Source organism: Hippocampus bargibanti, linkage group LG18 (assembly GCF_051943395.1).
Source record: "Hippocampus bargibanti isolate YZ-2025 linkage group LG18, ASM5194339v1, whole genome shotgun sequence".
Lineage (NCBI taxonomy): Eukaryota > Metazoa > Chordata > Actinopteri > Syngnathiformes > Syngnathidae > Hippocampus > Hippocampus bargibanti.
The window spans coordinates 4473121-4498391 of record NC_142751.1 but is presented as its reverse complement, the minus strand read 5'-3'; the positions used below and the strand labels follow the sequence as shown (position 1 = coordinate 4498391).

At 41.6% G+C, this 25271-nt stretch overlaps 2 protein-coding genes and 1 long non-coding RNA gene across 5 annotated transcripts; 2 read left to right on the top strand and 1 right to left on the bottom strand.

Annotated features, from left to right (window-relative positions):
• Positions 1–2486: 2486 nt before the first annotated feature.
• LOC148884324 (uncharacterized) lies at positions 2487–11072 on the top strand. Its single transcript, XM_089020540.1, has 6 exons — positions 2487–2719; positions 4861–4995; positions 5720–6143; positions 7813–8058; positions 8139–8359; positions 9446–11072. Exons 2-6 carry the CDS (start codon positions 4862–4864, stop codon positions 10650–10652), a joined length of 2232 nt encoding a protein of 743 aa, XP_088876666.1. The 5' UTR covers positions 2487–2719; position 4861; the 3' UTR covers positions 10653–11072.
• On the bottom strand, positions 6017–21228 carry LOC148884322 (uncharacterized). 2 transcript variants are annotated; one of them, XR_016118277.1, is made up of 7 exons: positions 20807–21228; positions 20612–20703; positions 14033–14151; positions 13337–13397; positions 12825–13166; positions 8222–8354; positions 6017–6133 (listed from the first exon to the last, which is right to left on the bottom strand). It is a non-coding gene; the product is annotated as an uncharacterized LOC148884322 (long non-coding RNA). The 2 variants fall into 2 exon arrangements; XR_016118278.1 differs by having other exon boundaries at positions 12921–13166.
• Positions 12838–17431, top strand: june (JunE proto-oncogene, AP-1 transcription factor subunit). 2 transcript variants are annotated; one of them, XM_089020542.1, is made up of 4 exons: positions 12838–12965; positions 13089–13220; positions 14805–14915; positions 16043–17431. In XM_089020542.1, the coding sequence occupies exon 4, from the start codon at positions 16199–16201 to the stop codon at positions 17189–17191; it is 993 nt and encodes a 330-aa protein (XP_088876668.1). In that variant the 5' UTR covers positions 12838–12965; positions 13089–13220; positions 14805–14915; positions 16043–16198; the 3' UTR covers positions 17192–17431. The 2 variants fall into 2 exon arrangements, with proteins under 2 accessions (XP_088876668.1, XP_088876667.1); XM_089020541.1 differs by lacking the exon at positions 13089–13220 and having other exon boundaries at positions 12843–12965.
• Positions 21229–25271: the final 4043 nt, after the last annotated feature.

Sequence of the window (25271 nt, the reverse complement as noted above, 5' to 3'; positions counted from 1 at the left end):
AAATGATCAGCTCATCAGCCAGCATCAAAATGGTCCTGATGATTTGAATCAGGTGCGTTGCTCCTGAGAGAGCTGGAAAACAGGCAGGACGGCGGCCCTCGAGGACCCACTTTGGACACCCCTGTTGTAGGCCTTCTTCCCCTCTCTGATCTTTCTCCTCAGTTGGATCTGCACAGCCTACAGTTCCTCTCTGTTGCCCGACACAAAAGCCTTTTCTTTTCCTTCAGGAGGGTTTTTTTTATATCCGGATTAATCCACGGTTTATGTGCAATATATTGACAAGGAATCATGTTAGTGCATTTTGTTCTTCTATTTAAAGCCCTAGAACTGTGTTTTAGGCGAATGATTTTTTTGCTATAATCCCAATAAACCCATTGATATGATTTGCACATTCCTCTTGTAAATGTTTCAAAACACAAACTATGTAGTTTGCTGTTCATTGGTTGTTGTTGTTTTGCTATCTTATGAATTGTTTTTTTGCTTCGTGTACATCACTTTGTTTATGACGGTTTTTTTTTAAAGTGCTCGAGAAATAATAATAATAATAATAATAATACATGTCATTTATAAGCGTCTTTCAAAACTCTCAAGGTCACTTTACAGTCACAGGATAAGTTTTTATGTGGGTGAGCAGTGGCAGCCACACACGCCAGCGTTCACTCAACCCACTCATAGAAAGCTAACTAGTCAGCTAATCATAATAATAATAATAATAATAATACATGTCAGTTTAGTTGAATTGTAAATATTATTTAACTTAATATTTTCTATCAAACCTCTTAACAATAAAATATTCATACTTTCACTTAAATGCTATTGTTGTTATTTATGCAATGGTGCGCGTCGATATCGTTTGAATGCTGGTTGCAGAAGAGAAAGTTGAGCAGGTTTTATTTAAAAGTAAAGAAATATGTTATAGCAAAGCAGACAGTTACATATGCAGATTGTGATTATCGGAAAGGCTGGAGTTGAAATAGCGCCGCGGGCAACATCATTGTGGGGAGTAAAAAAAAAAGTGTTTTTGTCTGATGATTCATCCTTGACAGCACACTATCTTTCCACTCCCATATAAATTACTTAAAGGGCAACCGACGTCACTTTTTTGTTTTTTAACTGACATCAGAAAAACGTTTTATAGTATCTAAAATACCCAAAACACGCAGTATAACATTTTTATTCAAATGCAAAACACCAATAAAAATGACTTAAAGTGTCCAAAATCTGCAAGAAATTGAGCTGCGAATTGGGCATTTTCAGAAAGTCCCGCCCCCAGTTCGTGACATCACGCCAAGACGTCTTGCATTGCTAGTGAATCCAAACAATGGCTTCAGATTAGGAGAATATGCTTTCTTGTTACACATCCAGTTATGAATATGATTCAAATAGTTCTGAAGAGGAAAGCATACATGTTTGCAATCGATTAAAGAATTTATTTGTGCCATTTTGAGGCAACATTGGGGGAAAATCTCTCACCAAAAAAAGAGGCACAAAACGGCGACATCCTGTGGCCACCTCCGTTTCCACAGGCTGATAAATTCCTTATATGGCGCTTGGACGCCCTCTTCTGGCGGCTTTTGGGTGCAACACGAGGTCCCCAGACCAAACAAGTACAGCAAAATACATTGACGTGATGGAAGGGCCGCAACAATGCGTCTTTTTTCAGTCAGGGGTGTTCCTTTCGTGACGTCACGTACGGACTCGTCACCAACTCAAAAACAAGACTTCCTGAATATTCTTAAGTCTTAAAACGTAAAATATAGCTATATGCAGTGGAATCCTTGTAAAATACGCTCAGTAGAAGTCATTTGAAGCCATTTTACAAATTATGGACACAACTTGTGCGGAGACCTTGGTTGTCCTTTAAAGCTATCCGTAACCTTGCCCACCCATAGCTATCTGACCTTCTTCAAATTTACATTCCCTCTCATTCCCTCAGCTCATCTTCCTCCCTCCACCTCTGTGTGCCCCCCGCCCATCTCAGCACGATGGGGGACAGAGCTTTCAGCTCTCAGTCCCCAAACTCTGGAACTCACTTCCTCCCAACATTCGTAACATCGATTGTCTTCCCACCTTCAAATCCCACCTCAAAACCCAACTATTTATTTTTTCTGTGTAGCTCTTTCTCTTGTTTCTATTTATAATTGTATTATATTTATTGTATTGTATTATGTGATTGTATTTTATTTATTATAGTACCTATGCTTGTTTGTGACTGGAAAGTGTCCTTGAGAGTTGAAAGGCGCTTCAAATAATATTTATTATTATTATTATTATTATTACTTGCAGCTACCATCTTGTTTTAGTGTGTGGCTGCGCATCCACCTTTTTTCATTGATTTGATATCTCTTGTCTGCATCTCAACAGTACTCCGGGCTCCACCGTCTTTCGTATTGCGTACCGCCACTAAATTTAGAGCCGCGGCATCAGAATCTACTCGCATACAAAGTAAAAATAGCAAGGAGGGAGACTTGCTTTCCACACAGCTAAAACCCCGCGCAGACTACGTCTGGCCTCGTTTAAGCTCGTAGCTAAAGAGACAGAGACCGACTGACTGAAGACCACCATGTGGACCACAGCGACCTGAACGACTGTAGCCACAGACCAGCATCTTAGGAGCCATTGTGGATTTGGACCTTTACGTTGAGTCTTTTTGGATAAAGAAAAGATTTGTAAACAAACCCCCAAAAGGGAAAACATCCATCTGAACAAAAGACATCAGGTAAGTCAGAAGTTTGTTGTCGTTGTTTCCCCCTCCAAGTTCGTAGTTTGTGCAGGATTTACAAATAAACAAATAAATATGTCTGTGTAAGCTCTCAGTCGTACAGGAGTGGTCCATCGATGAGAAGGTTTCTTCAGCCGTCATCTGTACTTCTTTGAAGGTGTCGAACGTTTCGCTTCTTATCCAAGAGGCTTCGTCAGCGAACTAAAATTTGCTGGTAGTTTTGGCCCTATATATATATATATCCATTTGAAAGTGGGGTAAAATAAGCTATTTCCATGAAACAGCAAAACCCTTCACTAAATCGCCATGGTGGGGTGAGGTTTAATTTGGATCGCTCTTACAACAGACGTCTTTGACCACATAGGCTTAGTTATGCTGATGAGTTGATACCAGAGCAAATGGGGCAAACAGGCCAGTCGTATACCCCAGAATCAGGCCGGACAATAGTAGTAACGAGTCAAGACAGTAGAAGTAATCAGTGTAGCCTCAGGGAATAGTCCTCTGCTCCCCCTAACCTGAGAGCATGGACCTATCATAGCAGAGCATGACACCGCCACGTCTGAACAGCAGGGATATATATGTATATATAGGGTCAACACTACCAGCAGATTTTAGTTCGCTGACGAAGCCTCTTGGATAAGGAGCGAAACGTCCGACACCTTCAAATAATTACAGATGACGACTGAAGAAGCCTTCTCATCGATAAACAAATAAAGTGTCGTGAGTGATCGTATCATTTGCTGGTGTATAGCTAATTTTACTTACAGCCGTCACAATATTCAGATTTTTTTGGGGGCTATTGTGATCCTAAAAAAATAAAATCAGAATCAGATGAGCTATTATATGACGAGATATTGCAAGCATGTGTCTGCCTGCGGTGATTTAAGATCATTCCCTAATTTTAGATAATACTTTATTGCATTTGTCAGCTTCTCGGATCACCGGAGACACTGATGAGCCCCGAGGTTCATCCCGCTGACAGCCGAGGATCAAAAGCTCTCGTTTTTAATTTACACCTTGCTAACATGTCTCAAATTCTCAGCCATATTCTTCCCAATTCTTATTCGTTGGCCATCTTGCTTTCGAGTCATCCGTTCCGAGCAAAGCAATAAATAATAATAACGGATCTTTACGTCGTTCCAAAGTTCCAAGCTAGTAAAGCATCTCAGTTGTTGCTTTCTGGTTGTTTGTTGATATCGGTTGCTTGTGACAACCGTGTCAGAGATCGACAGATCTCATGACATCGTTTACCGAGTCAGACGCCAAATCGCCATCCATGGCACCGCAATCGAATACTTGACCCCGACATTTAATATTCGACCATGTGGTCATCATCTCTCGTTTTGCAGTCCGGTCGCATGTGCAAAACCGACACAGATCGGTTCTTTCATTTGGATGAGGTGTGTACGCATGCGATTGGTATGCAAATTCATGACTGTCAAGAAATCCGGGAAGGAAATGATTTGCACCGACAGCTCAAATGATTGGTTGTGGATCGTATTGCTTTGATGAGCGTTATGCATGAATATGCCAGCACTGTTTTTGATTGAGAGGAATGTCGGTGTCATTTGACTGTCATCGCTGGACAGCTCTGGGGCGATTGGGCTTTTTTTGCGCGTGTCATGGGCAGCATTTTCACAGCTCTACTTTGTTCAGAAAAAATGTCGATCGCGGCTTGGAATTGAAGCGGATTTACGTGGGACGGGAGATGTGAGACAATTTCTTTTGGTGCTACAGCTTCGTGTTTGCTTTCAACATTTAGCTTGTAGCAGACGTGCATATTCCAGCATGACATCTTTGATCCACTGGTGCAAAGGACGCTTTTATCCTCTCCACTTTCATCTAGAACTGCTTCATGCAACAGAGGGTGCAGAAAGTTTCAGATTGAATGACTGTGTGTTTGTGTTGTCATTATTTGTTATTTTGTTCTTCTGATTTCAAGATGGCGCCGCACGAGTAGCTACCTTTACAGCTGCTCCTGTATTTTGTTTTTCTACTTCTTTCTTTCCTTTCCTCTTCCTTTTGTCACTCTACCGCTGTGAAATGTAAATGTCACCACTGCGAGACCGATAAAGACTAATCCAATCCAACCCATCGACTGCCGACGTTTTTTTTTTTTTTTTTTTTCTCAAACGCAGGATGCCGTCAAACAAAGGCGAGCAGAGGTCGTTCGGCAACGGGCGTCTCAGAGACCAATGGGAGAAGAGAGCGGAGACCATGGCGGAGCAGTGCAAACAAGAGCGGCAGTTGAAGGAGAAAAGTTCCCTTAAACTGTGAGCATGTTATTTTATGAACCCTTGAAATCACACTTTACAGGCCATTACTAGTGCAACGTCTGAATCACTCTACAGGTGCGAGTGTGGTGTGATATTACTACACTTCCACTAGAGGGTGCCGTTGGGCAGGAAATAAATTGTGACCTCAAAAAAACTGTCATTAAACTGGTCGAATCTTGACTATGAAAATGTGGATTCCTGATAACTTCATAAAATTGCTAAATTATTTGCGATTTTTGTTAGCTTGGGAGGTGTCCGACCTTTCTTCATGATGTCCATCTTTTCTTGAAAAGTCCATCTTGAAAATGGCTTGAAGAGTATATCTGCAATCAAATCCATTTCTTCTCCTCCTTCGGCCATTGTGAGTTGACAAAAGCAATATTAAATCAACACAACAATCTATTTGCTTATGCAGCTCACTACAGATACAGTGTGCTAGCTCTGGCCAGTATGTGCTTATCACTTAGCGGGTAGAGATTTTCAAGACAAACTTTTCAAGAAAAAATGGACATTATGAAGAAAGGTCGGTCAGTTATTTCCTGGCCAATGGCCAGGAAATAACTGTATGACTTGTAGTAAATGACAGCACACTTTTTTCAGTCAAGATTGATTCAGACGTAGCATGACTGAAGGCCTAGCGATGAAATCCACGGCTCGCCATTTCGTTTGACGCACACGGTTCACAAATGAGAAATGCTCACCTTCTTTTCTTTGCCGGCAGGCTTTACTCCAAGTGGAACTACCACTGGACTCTGGCGGCCAACGGGGACACGTCCGAGTTTCAGAGGGTCACTTCAGAGGAAGCAGAAGACAACAAGCCCAAAATCAAATTCAAAATCGTACCTCCTCCACCTCCCAAACCCAAAAGTAAAGCGCCAGCCCGTCCTGCGAGGAGGCCGTCGCCCCAACGTCTCATAGCGAGGCGGAAGGTTGAAATAGACGTCTTCCGCTTGCACTGGAGAGAGTCCTGGATGAGTGTTAAACCGCCAAAGTATCTTTTTCTCAAAGCCAATGACACAAAAGTCCAAATTCAAGGATTTACAACCATACAAGTGGCGGTCAGAGAGAAGAAGCACAAACCTGTGCAATATGCATCCCAGCCTGAGCGCACGTCCACTCTTGACTGGAGCCGATCCTGGAAGCAGGTAGAAAATAAATAAATGAATAAATAAATAGTTATTTTGTCTGTGAAGGTGACGTCGAAAAACATGACCTAATCACGTGGACGAAACACCAGTTTGTATTCACTAATGAATGAATTAATTAAAGAAGTAACAGACCAATTAATTAATTAATCACCCAAGTGATGAATGGGTTAGTTAATCGATTTATACATGCACAATTTCATTAATTAGCTAAGTTAAACAACAAACTCATCAATTAATTAATCAATCAATTCAAAGTGATTAATGGGTTAGTTAAATGTACAATTTATTTATATATTCATTGATTTATTTATTTAACATTTATTTTGTATTATTATTTATTAATATATTTATATATTACGTATTATTTATCCATTAATTTATTGATCTATTAGTTTATTTATGTATTTATTTGTGTTTGTTTACTCATTCATTTATATATTATGTATTATTATATTTATTTATCTATTAATCTATTGATGTATTTATTTGTTTATCTATTTATTTGTGTTTGTTTATTGATATTAATGGATGTGTATACGTATTATGTATTATGATTACAATACAATATATGCTAATTTAAATAGCATTTCCAATATTATTCATTTACCTATTTACCCATTTATGTATTCATTTATCTGTTGATTAATTTGTGTGTTTACTTATATATTATTTATTTATCTGTTTATCCATTTATTTGTTTAGTTATTTTAATCTCACATTGATAGTTTTTTTTTTTTACATATCAAGCCTTACCATTTGGTTCCCAATTTAATGCGGTGAATTATGGCTGGTAGCTGATAAAGAGTAATTTGACTTTTTAATAAATATGACATTCAAGGAAGCGACAACGGGTATTCTGTTGTAAAAGAAAATTTAAAGGACAACCGACGTCTCCGGACAAGTTGTGTCCATAATTTGTAAAACAGCTTCAAATGACTTCTACTGAGCGTATTTTAATAAGATTCCACCGGATATAGCTATATTTTACGTTTTAAGACTCGCGCTGAATATTCAGGAAGTCTTGTTTTTGAGTTGGTGACGAGTCCGTACGTGACGTTACGAAAGGAACGCCCCTGACCGAAAAACAGACGCATTGTAGCGGTCCTTCCATCACGTCAATGTATTTTGCTGTACTTGTTTGGTCTGGGGACCTCGTGTTGCACCCAAAAGCCGCCAGAAGAGGGCTTCCAAGCTCCATATAAGGAATTTATCAGCCTGTGGAAAAGGAGGTGGCCACAGGAGGTCGCCATTTTGTGCCTCTTTTTCGTTGAGACATCTCCCCTCAATGTTGCCTCATAATGGCACGAAATAAATTCTTTAATCGATTGCAAACATGTATGCTTTCCTCTTCAGAACTATTTGAATCATATTCTAGATGTGTAACAAGAAAGCATATTCTCCGAATCTGAAGCCATTGTTTTGATTGTCCAGCAATGCAAGACGTCTTGGCCTGATGTCACAAACTGGGGGCGGGACTTTCTGAAAATGCCCAATTCGCAGCTCAATTTTTTGCAGATTTTAGACACTTTAAGTCACTGCGTGTTTTGGGTATTTTAGATGCAATAAAACGTTTTTCTGATGTCAGTTAAGAAACAAAAAAGTGATGTCAGTTGTTCTTTAAGGTTTGTTTTGAGTGCAGGTTATGACGTATCGCTTTGTGTTCCAGGTCAAGGGTGCAACCCCGTCAGAGTATTCAGGGGTTGACAAACGATTCCAATGGGATATTTTGTTGGACAGAGACGTGGTCCCCAAACCCGAAATCGCCATTTATCAACTTCCCGTGTGGGCCGGCACCTGGAAATTTATGAACTTTGCCTTCAGACAAGAAAAGCAAGAGTGGGATTGCGAATGGCCTGCTTTCCCACCACATTTGTGCCGCAAAGTCGACAACGTACGCCGACTTGTGGAGCAGGTAGAGCAAGACTGAATTACCCTGATTATTATATTCTGATTAAAAACACGGATAATATCCAATTTGTGTATCTCCAATAGGACGAGCCTCCGGGTTGGGAGGATTCGTGGAGGCTTTCAAACGCCACCGCTACAGCTGAAGACTGTACGTTGTTTGAGCTCACTTTTGAAACAGGAAAGATCAATGATGTGTTCCTAACTGGGTGGAACAAGTCCTGGATGATGTCTGCGGCTGCCCAAGAAGAAAAAGAAGATCTGGAAAAGATCTGGAGCTCCTGTTGGTCTTTCAGGATGCAGCTAAGGTAATAATAACAATAATAGCATTAATAACAATATCAATGATAATAACAATAACAATAATAACAACAATAACAATAACAATAGAAATGGTAATGATAGTGATGATAATAATAATAATAATAATAATAATAATAATACATGTCATAAGCGCCTTTCAAAACTCTCAAGGTCACTTTACAGTCACAGGATAAGTTTTTATGTGGGTGAGCAGTGGCAGCCACACACGCCAGCGTTCACTCAACCCACTCATAGAAAGCTAACTAGTCAGCTAATCATAATAATAATAATAATAATAATAATAATACATGTCATTTATAAGCACCTTTCAAAACTCTCAATGTCACTTTACAGTCACAGGATATCTAATAGATAGCTAGCGAGATAGTTAGCTAGATAGCTAGAGAGCCAGCTACATAGCTAATAGATAAGGTAGGTTGTTACGCATTTGATGCATACTATGATAATTTTATTAAAGCAGGGGGGGGCTAACACTTTCTTAACTTGCGAGCTGGTTAGAAAACAACAAAGTCAAAATGTTGTACCCGCTAAAAGAAATTCAATTTGCGAACTAGCTTGTTAGCTTTGCCGCACTTAGCGCTGTTGTTGACACATGCGCAGTGACCGAAATGGTTTGACGTCTATTTTATTTTTAATATTTTATGTCAAGCGGTGATCAAATGATACTCTGGTCGATGGCGATCGACGTAATGACCCCCCTCGCGTTTAAAAAAACGTTGGAATTTCGGGTTGTGAAATAAAATCAGTCCACGCTTGTGACCGCGCTTAAGCTAGCAGAGACCCAACACTGCCAAGATCTATTTCGATCACGAATTGTACGAGCTCATCAAATTCCTGACGGTCGATGTCAACCTGTGTGGTTTGTCCTCTCCACCACATTGTAACATTTGTAACATTTCAAGGATGACCAAAATAAACTCGGCTAGTAATGTTAGCTTACCGTATCCACCGTCCTCGCGCGCCTGTAGGCTCCATTCTAATCTTTATTTTAAAAACTAGTGACAAACAGGCTAGCTCTTTTAAAAGTATGAAACGATGTGGTGCTAAGTTTCAGTATCTCGTGTCTCCAGGTGGTGTAAGTCTTCACGACAATCCCATCAAAGACACAGCAACTTGTTGATGAGGAAACGTCATCTTCTCAACCGCCATCTCGCATCACAACTTCACGATGGCCACGTCGATCCCACCGAGTGGTGGAAATCTTGGAAGACCTTAAAAAGACACAAGCCACTAAAAGAGGAGAACCTGGACAATGACGCGCAAGCGTCTGAATTACCTCCGGACGCAGAAGAAGAAGACGAAGGGGTGGACAATGACGAGGGGAGCGACGGATCGGACGAGGAAGGATCGCGAGATGAAGGGGAAAGTCTTGACGATGATAAAGAGGAGGATGAAGGAGTCGAGGAGGAACATGAAGTGGAGGACACAGAGATGGAAAATGACGTAAAGGACATCCATGGTAGGACAGAAACTCCCAATGGTGAAAACGTTGAACTTGAGCCTCCGTCTCAGGAGGAGGACAAAGATACAGAAAGTGAAGCTGAGGACATGGAAGAAAGAGACAAGGATGTCCAAACGGATGAGGTGAAACTGCAGAATAACCACAATCAGGATGTAGATGAAGACAGCGGAGTGACCGACAATGTCCAAGCGTACAAGAACGTCTCACTCCAGCTCAGAGAGATCTTCAGAATGATTTCAAACAAAAGGGAGACGGACGAGGAGGACATGGTTGAAAGCCTGAGACCGGGTGGGACTAACATGGAAGATGGCGACCAGATCGAGGAGAGTGAAGAACAAGATCCCAATGACGCTGAGGAGGGCTCGCTCAGGGAAGACCAAACAGCAGAGGAGGTGGACATGGTGGAGACGGACGAAGAGGAAGAACTTCAGAAGGTAGACAATACCGAGGAAAAATGGCAAAAGAAGTGCAGCAAGTCAATCCAACCCGAAGCCAAGGTCCCACTTCAGCTGCAGTTCCACAAAGCCAACGTGGCCCTGTCCTCCTGGAAGCGGTCCTGGATGGTAGCAGTGGCTCACAGGAGAAGCCACCAAGACCACGAAGCGGACCGCCCGGAAGCAATTCAGGAGGAGGTGAAGGCCTGGCAGGACTCCTGGAGGATTTGCTACCGGAGGGAGCCGCTCGGCGATGAAGTGGCGTATTTCTCTACGCAGCGGCGGTCAGTCAAAGGACTCGTGAACCAAGACGACGCTTCCTTCAAGACAAAATGGACGCTCAGCTGGAAGATGACCAAGAAGGGGGAAGACATCAAATAATCACCACAAAAGGAGCCTGGAGAAGAATTTCAAATCTCATATTTTCCCATTGAAAATTGATATAAAAAAACGGAAACGCCTGACTGATTTGATCTCGGCTGCTGTAATCTTGTATGTGTCAATCAAAGCTTTTATTTTTATTTTGGAGGCCTTTAAATGCTTCAAATGTCTGAAACGCGCCAAAGTCAATCAAGAACACTATGACAGTCGAACCCATTAACCCAAAGGTGAGGTTTAATCTCTATCGTTAGACACACTAACTAATAGATATCAAATAGATAGCTAGCGAGGTAGCCAGCAACGGTGACCCCGTTCAACCGAGAATAACTCAAATAGATCAAGTTAGCTAGCTAGCTAATAGATGACTAATAGATAGCTACCTAGCTATCTAGTTATAGAGCTAATAGATAATAGATAGCTAGCTAGGTAGCCAGCAACGGTGACCCTGTTCAATCGGGAATAACTCAAATAGATCAAATTAGCTAGCTATCTAGCTAATAGATGACTAATAGCTAGCTAGCTAGCTAGTTAGACAGCTAACATACATCAACTAGATAGCTCGATAACTAGCTAGGTAGCCAGCAACAGTGACCCCATTCAACCGGGAATAACTCCAATAGATCAAGTTAGCTAGCTAGCTAATAGATAACTAATAGATAGCTAGCTAGCTATACAGCCAATAGATCGCAAATAGATAGCAAACAGATAGATAGCTATGTAGCCCGCTAACTTGATCTATTTGAGTTATTCCCGGTTGAACGGGGTCACCGTTGCTGGCTACCTAGCTAGCTATCTATTTGCTATCCATTAGCTGTCTAACTAGTTAACTAGCTATTAGTTATCTATTAGCTAGCTAGCTAACTTGATCTATTTGAGTTATTCCCTGTTGAATGAACGCTGGTGCGTGTGTCTGGCGCTGCTCACCCACAGAAAAACTGATCCTGTGACTGTAAAGTGACCTTGAGAGTTTTGAAAGGCACTGATAAATGAAATGTATTATTATTATTATTATTATTATTATTATTATTATTATTATTATTATTATTATTAACAAACCTGTGAAGCACATGACGAAGGAAGAGAAGGAATAATCAGACTTGTACATTTGTAAAATAACGTCTGAATGCACTCGCACTAGATTTGTAAATGTGTACAGGAATGACCAAATATTCAATAACGTATGTCCAATTCGATTTGTAAATAAAATTTATCGAAATGATCAAAATATTTACCGGAACTGAATTTCAAGCTATTCGTCAGGTGGGACAAGTTCAGTACCGTTATTGGACAGTTTTTTTTTTTTTTTTTTACAGTACTTGAGTATTTGATATATAAAACAAATATAATACTCTAATATGTGAGTACATGAATTTTAGAGTTGAACATATGTAATTGAATTTTAATGATTATTTTCATGCAAAATAGAAAAAAACGCCCCAATCACCTCTGACACGCATATTCGGATGTAATGAACACAATGGCCACTAGAGGACGCCAAATGTATTGTCACGCCGGTTGGCATGTCAACAAAAGATTTCGTTTTTCTGGCTATCGCTCAATTTATATCAAATAGTCGCGAAGTTAGAGCAGAATATTTTGATACAGAAGCAAAAAAATGAAAAAAAAAAAAAGAAGGATGACTTAGTGAATAATATTTTCTGCATTATGCTGCTATTGTTTTGGATTCCTTTTGATTGCGTCGGCGGACAACATCCATGTTGACTGTACAACATAAACAGTAAAGTTGACGCTTTGTTCTCTTTAATATTGCAAATAAATGGTATTTTTTTATTCGTGGGTGACTTTGATATTTTTTATATATTCTACTGATGCTAATTGTTAGTCTTTCTCCGTCTCTCTTAGACTTTTATCTTGTGTTTTGTACTTTTACAATGAGCTTATTTGATAAATTAACCCCCATTTCGGGGATTTTTCTTCTGGCTATTTCATAGCTGCAACCATCTATTGAATTATAGTTTCCACTGGAAACTATAATTCAATAGATGGTTGCATGGTTGCATTAAACTGGAAACTTTCCTGTTTGATTAGCATGCGCATAAAAACGAGCGATTATTTTTTTCCCCGAGTATTCCGTCTAAACGTTGATTTGTCCGATTCCAATTAATGAGTCCAAGGCAGAAGCAGTGAAAAAAACGTCAGCGCGTGACTCACTTGATGGTCGGAGAGCGAGCAGCGAGGAGTTGGTTAGTGCGTTTGCGTGCGCGCACACACACGGGGGCGTGGATGCGCATGTGGCGCCTGACTCACTCTGTCTGCTCTCGGATGCTTCGACATCGCTCTGCCTTCTTCTGTGTGAGTATCCGTGATTTTTAGTCTTCGGAGTCACAAGTCGGCTTTGTAAAATTCTTGAAGTTTATGGCAGGAGGGAAAACTTGACCGCTTCTGGCATGTGTTGATTTGTTTGTACCGGATCAGACTGAAGCTTTGAAGCGGATGGGGCACGACTCGCATGCCGGTGTTTGTTTGTTTGTGGGTGACCTCCTGTGCACTGATCTGTAAGCAGAAAGGCGATTCAAGCGTAGGCGAGATGATTCTTTGCATCCAAAAGTAAGCTCATTATGTCAATAGAAACAAAAAAAAATGAGGATAGATTATCCAAAATAATGCAATACTTTCTGAAGTGTCATAAAAGTTTTGCGATCCAAAGCATTTTTTCACTTGACCTTTATGAGGCTTTGTAAGGTCGTTCGTGATTCTGACGAGACTGCATCGGCATGGTGGCATCTAAAAGAAAACAAAAAAGTGAAAAACATTCACAAAATTGATCAAAACCGCGTGCGGTCTTAAACCGGAACACGTTTAACTCATTGACTGCCAGATGATGTGCAAAAATATGTCCAGTGCCAGGGTTTTTGTCATTGTCACTCGAATTCCAGGACCCACAGAATATTCAGTTTTAAGACGACATAAACATTCAATGCAGCCTCAGAAACCTTAGACTTTCTTCTTTCATCAGGAAAAAATAGTTAATTCCCAAGTTATGTGGTCTGGAGTTATATGAGCTTGAAATGGGGGTGGCTGTACAAAATGCAATAAAATATTGATTTATACAGCGCTTTAACAACAGCTGTAACAAAGCACTAATATGGAAAAAGGCAAATGCTGCCCCCTCGTGGATGGGGAAAAAACATGGCCAGACGTCTGGCTAGAGCTTTACTGGCACCCAAGCACGAAAAAGACCCGAACTAATTCAGGAATGGCGCTCTACATCATATTTTCAATGCCCGAATGAATTTGTGAATGGCAAACAGTCGTCGGGGGGCAAAATCTTATCATATTTCATTTTTTTTAGGTGTGTGTGGGGGGGAAGGGGGTTGACAACATTATATAGTGATCAAGTGCGTTGAGGTGTGCCTCACAATCCTACGGTTCAGTATTCCAATGTCGGCTGCGTTCTGTGTGAGGAAGTTGGCAAGGTTATGTTGGTGCTTGAAGAACTTCCTCCCGCCATCCCAAAATTATCTCCACGGATAGTTGACTGGAAAAAAACAAACATAAGTCAAAGTCAGCTTTATTGTCGATTATGCTCATGTTAATAAATAAATATATGTAAGAAATGCAATAAATCCATCTTAGTCATTTTAACGTCAATGTCATCCTGCTAATTATTATTATGTTTTTTTTTTTTTTTTGCGGACTCGTCGTGTCCGACAGTCGATTGGTTAATGATCACCCCCCCGCCCCCACCACACACCCTTTGACCCCTTGCACATGAACCACTAAGTGTGAATGAATGAAATGCCCCAAGCTTTTTTGCTGACCAAAATCAGGCGAATTTTGGACAACTGCCCCCCCCCCCCCCCCTATTTTTCACCATTAAGCCATCGGTTTTGGCTAGTTTGCATATTTCAAACCACACTGCGTTAGCATAGTAGCAAGTAGCAAGCTAACATATGGACAGACACAAAATGCAAAAGTGCTCCGTTTATTTATAGTTTCCAAGAAGGGAATTGTTTTTTTTTTTTTTTTTTTTTTTTTTTTTTTTGGGGGGGGGGGGGGGGGTCGTGCAGGGGGGATGAGTAAAATATTCCCCTTGGATAAAAAAAAAAAAAAGTCCTGTAAACTTCAAAAGTTGCGGTATGGGGTTGCTTAATTGCATTTTCTTGACAAGGTTTGTGTTTGTTGCACCAGGGATCAAGCGGCTGGTAGCCTCGCCGTCTGGCTGCTAACGTCATACGATATGACCGCATCTTCTCGTAGCAGGAGAAATTGACCAAGGGTTTGGGGCCCTCTGGAGTTTTGGTAGGTCATGAATAATAATAATAACAACAACAACCATCACCATCATAATAATAATAGTAGTAATAGTAATTATAGTAATAGTAATAATGATAATAATGGTAGTAGTGGTAATAGTGGTAATAGTAATAATAATAATAATAATAATAATACAGTAAAGTCTCGTTATATCGATATTCAAGGGAGTCCGAAAAAATATCGATATAACCGGGACTATCGATATATCCGATATCGATATAACGAGACTTTACTGTAATAATAATAATAATAATAATACAGTTCATTTTTAAGCGCCTTTCAAAACTCTCGAGGACACTTTGCAGTCACAGGATATTTTTTCTGCAGGTGAGGAGCGGCAGCCACACGCGACAGTGTTCACTCAACCCGGAAGTAACATAAAGTAAAAAAAATAAAATAAAAATGACAACACAAAGACACTGAGAGTCATTCATGAAGCACTTTTTGTACCCTCTTTGTGACATGAAGCAGTTTTAGATGAAAAATGAAAATAAAAGTAGAAAAAATGGAGAAAAATATAAAAGGCAAAACATTTTATTCACATTGTAGAAAAAAAAAGATTAAAAAAGAAAAGAAAAATGAAAATAAAAGTGGAAAAAATGGCAAATACATAAAATATGATAAAAAATTATTGTAATAGTAGAAAAAAATGGAAAAAAAGAAAAGTTGAAAAAAATGGATAAAAATACATAATAGGCAAAAAAAATAATTGTGATAGTAGAAAAAAAGAAAAAAAGAAACATGAAAATAAAAGTTGAAAAAAATAGTCAAAAATTAATGGTAGAAGTAGGAAAAAAATGAAAAAAAGAAGAGAAAAATGAAAACAAAAGTTGAAAAAAATTGAGAAAAATATAAAATAGGCAAAATAAATTGACGGACAATTTTTTTTTTGGGGGGGGGGGAATCTGGTGTATCATGTCACCTACTAAATCACAACTACTTAGGTTAGATCGCTCTTTCAACCTAACTCCAGTCATATGGCTTTGATCAGGCTCCTTGGTGCGTCACTGATAACTTATTCCGACTCTAAAATGATTTTTTTTACTCCTGTGATTTTAATTTACCGGTTTTAATTTTTTTCCCTCTTTGTCTTGTTTCTAATGGCGGACCAGATTGTTCCCACCGCCGGGACGGGATTGGATATTCTCTTTGTGGCCCCTGGGTCTTGCTCTTCAACCCCCCCCCTGACGTCAGGGGAACATTTCAATCTCGGCTGTTATTGAGGTTAATCTGATTATGAAGATTAGCTCCAAGAAAATTCCTCATCCATGACAGCCAAGATGGAGGCTCCTTTCTACCACGACGACTCCTCCGCTGCCATTTCCGCCGCCGTCCACAGTTTCGGACACTTTCCGGAATACGAGCGTTACGGCCCCAACAAGATGCTGATGTGTAAGAAGGCCATGTCGTTGTCGGCGGGGGGCCACCATTACACCGGAAGCGGCGCAGCGGGGGCGGCCAGGGGTCCCAACCCCAACAACGTCGGCTCCATGGCGACGCCGCCGTCCGACATGAACATGCTGAAGATGACCTCGCCCGACCTGGAACATCTGATCATCCAGTCCAACCAGAACTTGGCGGGCGGCGGCCCCCTGTCCAACCCCGCCAACCCCTTCCTCTACCGCAACCAGGCCACCAACGAGCAAGAAGGCTTCGCCGACGGCTTCGTCAAAGCGCTGGCCGACCTTCACAAGCAGAACCAGCTGGTGGGGGGCCACGCGTCGCCGTCCTCGTCCTCCAACGGTTCCTACCAGAGGAACCTGATGTCCGGAGGCGACGTGCCCGTCTACACCAACCTGGGCAGCTACAACCAGGCGCCGCTGGCGTACTCGGCGGCGCCCGTCGGCTACGCTCACCACAACCCCCAGCCTCACGCCAGAGGTCTGGACGCCCCTCAGACGGTTCCCGAAGTGGCTCACCTTCACGGGGACCCCGCCTCGCCCCCTTCGCTGTCCCCCATCGACCTGGAGACGCAAGAGCGGATCAAAGCCGAACGCAAGAAGCTGCGCAACCGCATCGCCGCCTCCAAATGCCGCAAGCGCAAACTGGAGCGGATCTCGCGGCTGGAGGAGAAGGTGAAGATCCTGAAGAGTCAGAACTCCGACCTGGCCTCCACCGCCTCCGTGCTGCGGGAGCAGGTCTCTCAGCTCAAGCGCAAGGTCATGAGTCACGTCACCAACGGCTGCCAGATCGCCGTCGGCTCTCCCGGAAAATCAGGGGGGAGGGGCTGCGGCGCCGCCAGTGAGGACTCCAACTGCTGAACCAACCGAGGATCGCAGATCAACCAACATTTGGGAGAAGTGCACTCCACGCTGTCCAGAAAGGGGAGGGAGGAAGTGTCCTGGAAGTGGCTCGGGGTCAGCTAAGGCCTGGTGGAAGCAAACAGATGGTCCAAAGGCTTCTTTCTTCAAAGTAGGTTGCCGGCCGTGAAGGACGTCCAATGGGATATTTGGACTTTCAAGAGCATTTTAACAGCTGAACTATTATTTATTATTATTACTATTATTATTATTATTATTGTATATTTTTTGTCATGATAATTGCGTCGCCTTTTCCCGTGTTATATTGCCTTTTTTGGGGTGAATCAAATCAAGTCAAGTACGAACACTACAAACTCGTTCTTTTTGTTTCTTTTTTTATGAGATCGTTGCTGTACTCCTGGATTTGTCATTTCAAAACGTGTACTGAAAAAGGACGTTTACGATGGAATTTGCTATTTTGTTTTATTCCCGTGTTTGATTTGTGCGTGCATGTGTGTGTTTTTTTGTTTCACATTCCATGTACGCCAGGGATGTCAAAGTCATTGTCGTTACAGTTTGAATTTGGTGAAGCCATTAGAATGTTTCATCGAGAGCGCACGACGTTTTTGCACAGTGTTTTCAAATTACATGGTACAATTTGAAATGTTGGTTGGGACTTTAGCAAGCATCATGGAATTTTACAAGATTGGTTTGCTTTTGCGGGCTAAAAAAAATGGATGTGGGGGGCCAGATTTGGCCCCCGGGCCTTGACTTTCACACTTATGTTGTAAGGGATTAGCCAGCTCGCTGAATAGAAAGATCGCTAGCTAGCTCGGTCGCTAGCTAGCTCGATCACTAGCTAGCTCTATCGCGAGCTAGATTGATCGCTAGCTAGCTCGATCACTAGCTAACTCGATCATTAGCTAGATTGATCGCTAGCTAGCTTGATCACCAGCTAGCTCGATTACTTGCTATCTAGCTCAATAGATAGGTAGCTCGATCGCTAGTTAGCTCGACCACTAGCTAGATAGCTCAATAGATGAGCATGGAATTTCACAATTTGGATTTGCTTTCACAGACCGAATAAAATGATGTGGCCGGCCAGATTTGGCCCCCGCATCTTGACTTTGACACCTGTGATGTACACAATCCGACTCTGGTTGGAAGTCCAATTTTCAAATGTACCTTTTTGGATTTTTCATGTGTTGCTGCTCAAAGTTTCTTGCCACTTGATGTAAAAAAAATAAAAATAAATAAAGTCTGACAAGTGTCGCCACTCTGTGTATTTGGGCTAATAGGACAAATAGCACCAATATTGGATTTGCTTATTACCCAGATATACTTTGGTGGCAATGGTGGTGGTGGGGGGGATTGCAGCCCACGCAGCCATTAGAAAGCCTGATGGTACATGAAGTCACCACTTTTCGCACCGATTTCTGGGGCGGGCCGCTCGCCTGCCAGCTCATCACCGAGAAGTTAAGCATGTGCCCCCCCCCCTTCGCCAGAGTCTCCAAGTTGTCCAGCTCTGATTCATTCAGAGAGCGGTTCCTTCACCCACTTGAGGTTGCTCACGTGTTTGGAAGACTCGAAATTGGGGGTGTAGATGCGATGAGGGAGGATGAGCAACACACACAAGGTTGAACGTGAGCCAAAGATCTGTCTCATTTATGGGCGTGGCCGCCGTAGTGGGTGTGGACGATATATCATTTTATATATACAGTAAAGTCTCGTTATATCGATATCGGATATATCGATAGTCCCGGTTATATCGATGCTATTTCTATGCACGCACGGAGAAAATTACATGCAAACAGGGTCGGATATATCGATAGTCCCGGTTATATCGATATTTTTTTGGACTCCCTTGAATATCGATATAACGAGACTTTACTGTGTATATATATATATATCATTGTCCACCGCTTCGGTCGGCTCATTCTTCTTGTCCTTGTTTTGATTTCTTTTGTAACTTTCCAGTAACGTGGGCGTGTCTTTTTGCTTTCTAACAAGACTACCGACAATGGGGTCTCTTCACATGTGTATGCAGGCAACTGGCACGGAGGGAGAAAAGTTGTTTTTCCAATCTACAGCCATCTCCAAAACAAAGAGAGACCGGCCAAGAATTCCCGAGTCCAACCGTTTGATGAAGATTGTTTTGCAGATTTTCCATATTCTGCTCCAGATGGACTGACCCACTTACTGACAGTGAGGCAGAAAGTGAGACAGAAAGACAGAGAAAGAGAGAGAGGGCTATATGCCATTTCTGGTGACTAATACCCCCTCCGCCCACACCTCAACACACACACACACACACACACACACACACACACACACACACACACACACACACACACACACACACACACACACACACACACACACACACACACACACACACACACACGCCAGTGCATAAGCTCTGAAACAAGCTAATAACAAACTTAAGGGGTAGGGGGCGGGGGTAGGTCAGTAAAAATAATGAACATTTTCAAATAAACACACGTTGACAGTGAACAAGTGTTGCATGTTAATAATGTCCGCAATTGAATACCTTTCAATTTGACTCACATTTATCTATCTATCTATCTATCTATCTATCTATCTATCTATCTATCTATCTATCTATCTATCTATCTATCTATCTATCTATCTATCTATCTATCTATCTATCTATCTATCTATCTATCGTATACTTCTAGCTACATATGTAGATATCTCACTAACTAGCTAGCAAGATATCTATCAAGCTATTTACTGAGCTACACATTTACCTAGCTACATATCTAGCTACATATCTAGTTTGCTATCTAGCTATACATCTAGCTAGCTATATAGCTACACATATAGCTAGCTACGTAGCTACATATCTAGATACACATTTACCTAGCTAGATACATCTCTACATATCTAGCTACATATCTATCGCTCTATTTATTTATTTAGACAAATCTAACGGCACAAGCTATTTTTTAACTGAGAGCTTGTACGGAGATGGGTGAGTCTTTAAAGGGTATCAGTGGGGAGAGGGCATAAAACAATTTCCTGGTCATTAAATAGATATTGTGGACCAATGTGTAGAGGAGAAAATAATAACAAAGAGATTGTCGTGGCCAGTTGACACCGAATTTTTGTTGATTTTCGTGTGCCTATACAAGGTGTCAAAGTCAAGGCATGGGGCCAAATCTGGCCCGCCACATTATTATATTTGGTCTGCGAAAGCAAATCAAGCACGCCAAGTGCTTGATGCTAGCTAAAGTCTGAATCAAAATTTCAGATTGTCGCATGAAAACCACAATAACAGTCATTATTTTTTACTTCAAATTTGAAAACCAGTTCTTCATTCGTTTGTCCATCAAATATTTCAGGCCCTGTTTCGCCTCTGACCTCAGGTCTCCATACCCGTGCCTTCTTTCCGCCACATTAAATATTCATGAAACCTACCTGAGGCGTCACCGAGTCCCCGACCACGGCCGCCGCCCCAAGCTGTGATGTCACACTGAGGTGATAGCGGTTAGCTTGACGGCAGCTCGTCTCTGGAGGGGGGAGAGAAACGATACGACATGTTGCGTGTCAACGAGGATTTGATGGGAGAGGAAACTTGAGCTTTCTGACAGCCGTCGACTGGCAGCCTACCACCTTTGTTAAAGTTCACGGCGTCTCCTGCGCTCTCTCAGAACTTGCGGCGGGCTCACGTGGGTCAAATCGACAGCTTAGGGCCAAAAACTATAAAGCAAATCGGAGACGAGATGTGACACAAGGGGCAAAAATCACCATAGAAAGAAATTGAAGGTGGAAATAAAGCATACCTGTCAAACTTGGCTAATAGCTGTCCTTAGAATTACAATTATTTCAAATGAGAAAAAAATGCGATGGTATTATAATTAAAGAAATAAACTGTACTGTATAATAAAGTCAATTTATTTACCTTTGTGATGGTCCGTCTGTGTCAGCTCTCAGTCGTACAGGAGTGGTCCATCGATGAAAAGGTTTCTTCTGTACTTTTTTTGAAGGTGTTGGACGTTTCGTTTCTTATCCAAGATGCTTCTTCAACGAACTAAAGTCTTACTGGTAGTATCGACCCTATATATACAGTAAAGTCTCGTTATATCGATATCGGTTATATCGATAGTACTGCTTATTACGATACTATTTCTATGAACGCAAGGAGAAAATTTACATGCCGCAGGATCGGATATATCGATAGTCTGGTTATATCGATATTTTTTACGAATCCCGAGAATGTCGATATAACGAGACTTTACTGTATATATAGGGCTGATACTATGCTATGATAGGTCCCTACTCTCAGGTTGGGGGGAGCAGAGGACCACTCCCTGTGTCCCCACAGATTGTTCCGACATTCCTGACTAACGACTGGCCTGAATGCCCCACAGCACCTCATCAGTATTACTAATCCTATGTTGCCTAAGCAGGCTATTGTATGAACGATCCAAATTGAACCTCACCCCACCAAACCGGTTTAATGAAGGATTTAGTTGTTTTATGAAAATCGCTTCTTTTACTCCCCTTTCAAACCATCTATGTTCTTTCGCTAAGATTTTAACCTCATTGTCGTCAAATGTGTGGTTGCTAGCTTTTAGGTGCATATGTACTGCCAATTGAGGCCCACTGGTATTATGCCTGCGATGTTGATAAAGTCTTTTTTGGAGAATTTGTTTAGTCTCCCCAATGTACTGCTCTTTACAATTTTCATCCTTACAATGTATTGAATAAACTACATTACTTTGTTTTTCATTTGGCAGCCTATCTTTTGGATGTACTAATTTTTGCCTTAAAGTGTTTATCGGTTTGAATTGAAAGGAATGAAAAATTCCTACTTATTTAACCGGCTTGATGGAATGGAGTGGCCGGTTTGATCAGCATTAAACACTTGATGAGGAACATAGCCTTCTTCTTTCACCATCTTGAGGAATGATCCCTTATAGGTGCTTTCTCTGCTATCATTTTACCTAGTTCCTCATCAATTCAAAGTTGAAATGAGTCCAAATTTCACTGTTTTGTATCCATTTAGTCACTCTCTCGCACTCTCTGTCGTCTGCCTGTCTCTTTCATGTTTAAACCACCTCCCCTCACTGCTGCGTTCTTGACCAATCATGTGGCTTTAAGGAAGACTGGGGGCGGGGAATAGAGGACGAAAAATGTCGGCAGCCATTTTCTTTTTTGGTGAATGGCTTCACTCTCTCTCTGTCTGTAACCCCCCAGCCCCTTCACTGCTGCGTCTTGACCAATCATGTGGCTTTAACCGACGACTGGGGGCAGGGAATAGAGGACCAAAACAAGCCTGCTGCCATTTTCTTTTCGGAGAACGGGCTCGTTTGCGAACAACACATCGCTCATTGTGGCAGTCCCGTGTGTATCCCGAAAAATAGTTCGTATGCCAAGGTAAAATGTTCATAAATTTAACGCTCGTAAACCGAAAAGTTCGTAAGCCTAGGGGTTCGTAAACCGAGGTATCACTGTAATAATAATTATAAAAAGATTATGCGGGCTACAAAACATTTGGCCGAAAGGGGTTTTGATGGTCAGAAGAAGCAATGAAGGTCCTGACGGATGGAGGAATGTGATGTTGGCGTGGTCGTTGTTGAAGAATGACTCAGATGCTCCGCCCACACGTGTACTGAGTCAACACAAACTGCCAAGCACTCCAAATGTGTGTGTGTGTGTGTACCTGTTTTAAATGTCAGGAAAGTGAGACTCTGACTCAGTGTTTTTTCTCTTCTTCTTCTGATTGGATGAATGTCATTTTTTTTTTAGCAGGGACCCGCATTCTCGTCGGATTCAACCCAAACTTCTGTTTTATGCCCATCACGGGCACATAAAAGTGTTTTTCTTTTAAAAACAACACCTTTGTGCGTACATAATCGTTATAGTTCAAAGTCTTTTTTTTCTTCTTTCCACCCAAATGTCATGTTTTCTGCTCCGTAATTCCCCCCACTTCACCTCAAGAACTCAAAACCTCTTTGGTACAATGTATTATTTGAAAATCAAATGTATCAACATAGTCGAGAACCGTCGTCCAAGTCGAGGCCCAAGGGCCAAATCTGGCTCGCCGCATCATTTCATTCGGCCCGCCAAAGCAAATCAAGATTGTGAAATTCCATGCTCATCTATCGAGATAGCTAGCTAGCTATCCCTTTTACTGTTTAGATATCTGGCTAATCCCTTACCACACAGGTGTCAAAGTCAAGACCCAAGGGCCAAATGTGGCCCTCCACATTATTTGATTCGGCCCGTGAAAGCAAATCAAACTTCCATGCTCATTTATTAGGCTAGCTAGCTAGCAATCGAGCTAGCAAGAGACAAAAGACTTTGACACCCTTGTGTTAGAGAATCGACGTCGCGGGCGCACATTGAGCTGAAGCAACTCGGTGCGCTGGTCTCCGAAGCGATTAGAGGGCGGATAAAAGAAGCGTGGGGCGGACGCCTGCACTGGAGGTGCTGGAGATAGTGGAAGAAATAATAATAATAATAATAATACATTTGATTCATAAGCGCCTTTCAAAACTCTCAAGGTCACTTTACAGTCACAGGATAAGCAAGCTTTGAGCAGCGGCAGCCATATGCGCCAGCGTTCACTCAACCCGGACGTAACTCAAATAGATAGAAATCCAGCTGGCTAATATATAGCTAATAATAATAATCATCATCATCATCATAATCATGATGATCATAATAAAAAGAATACATTGTATTCATAAGCGCCTTTCAAAACTCTCAAGAACATAGCTAGCTAGATAGCCAATAGATAGCAAATAGATAGCTAGCTAGGTGGCCCGCTTGATTAATCTTTTGAATCGTCAAAAGTGGACGAATATTGCATCACCGTGTCTACAATAGAAAAAAAACTTTTGGGGATAATATCTGCATGGCAACACGTTGAAGCTGAAATCTGATTGGACTGAAAAGAAATAAATGAGACAATCAATCAAATCAAGACAAAAATTGTTGGAAATGAATGATTTGCACTTTGGTCACATTGTAAATTTCGCTGTGCGTTTGAAATAAGCCCGCATTGAATATGTTACGGTGTTAAGATGCCCGATCTGATCTGTGTGTGCACGCATGCGTGCACTTTTTTTTTTTTTTTTTTTTTTTTTTTTTTTGCGCTGATTCAAAAACAAAAGCACCAGTGACCAAAAACCGCGTCGGTTTTCATCCAGAGAACAACGAGGAAGTGAGGAGTCGACCGGACCGGACCACTTGCAGCCCCCTCTCTGCCGCCCTCCTCCCTCCCCCTCTCTGCCTCGATGAATCACATCCTGCAGGCATTCGCCGCGATTCTTTCTTCCCCCGACCAACAACGGGGAAGTCGTTCTTTTGTCCGGGAAGCCGATTTGTCCGCCGGGACGTCAGCCCGGATTATTTTGAGTGGCGCTCCAATCTTGTTTTTAGCTCTGACCTGCGGGCACCTGCGCCGAGCAGACATTTCGTTTCTATAAAACGGCCGTCGTCCATGTTGCACCGCGTGATCAGACTTCCGCCCGGGGGAGGGGGGGCGGGGTTATAAACGTAATTGTCTCTGTCCTGGAATCCTTTGAAAAACTCCAAAGATATAAAGTGACATTTTATTTCAAGCCACCGCCTCAGAGAATCACACCTGCGGACCACAAAAAACGGACGGAATTAACAACTTTATAATGCTAAAACAGGGGTCTCAAACTCAATTTACTCGGGGGCCGCTGGAGGCAGAGTCTAGGTGAGGCTGGGCTGCATCGGGTTTTCCACAAGAAAATCACAGATAAAGCATTCCAATGCTCTCAAAATCTGTATTTTTAACACACAAAAAAATGAATTAAACGAATAAATGGAAAAATGAATAAAAAAATTAATGAACCAGTAAAAAATAATTTAATGATCATAAGACAGTTACAGACGACTGAAAAAAACCACAGGAAAACTAATTATTTTAATAGTTTGAAATGTCTGTATTCACAGTTCTTTAACCTTTAACTTTCTTAACATAAAGAAAATATTGAACATTAACTGTCCTAAACATTGCTTATCTTGCCTACTTGTTCAGCTCCATACACAAGTTTCAATCATATCAATCATGCGGGCCGCACTAACATTAATCTTTCAT

Excerpts from the sequence above, each read along its gene's own strand:
- LOC148884324 (XM_089020540.1), top strand. The coding sequence starts at position 4,862 with ATGCCGTCAAACAAAGGCGAGCAGAGGTCGTTCGGCAACGGGCGTCTC. Across the intron at positions 6,144-7,812 it reads GGAGCCGATCCTGGAAGCAG|GTCAAGGGTGCAACCCCGTC; the intron begins GTAGAAAATAAA and ends TTTGTGTTCCAG. Across the intron at positions 8,360-9,445 it reads TCTTTCAGGATGCAGCTAAG|GTGGTGTAAGTCTTCACGAC; the intron begins GTAATAATAACA and ends TCGTGTCTCCAG.
- june (XM_089020542.1), top strand. The coding sequence starts at position 16,199 with ATGACAGCCAAGATGGAGGCTCCTTTCTACCACGACGACTCCTCCGCT.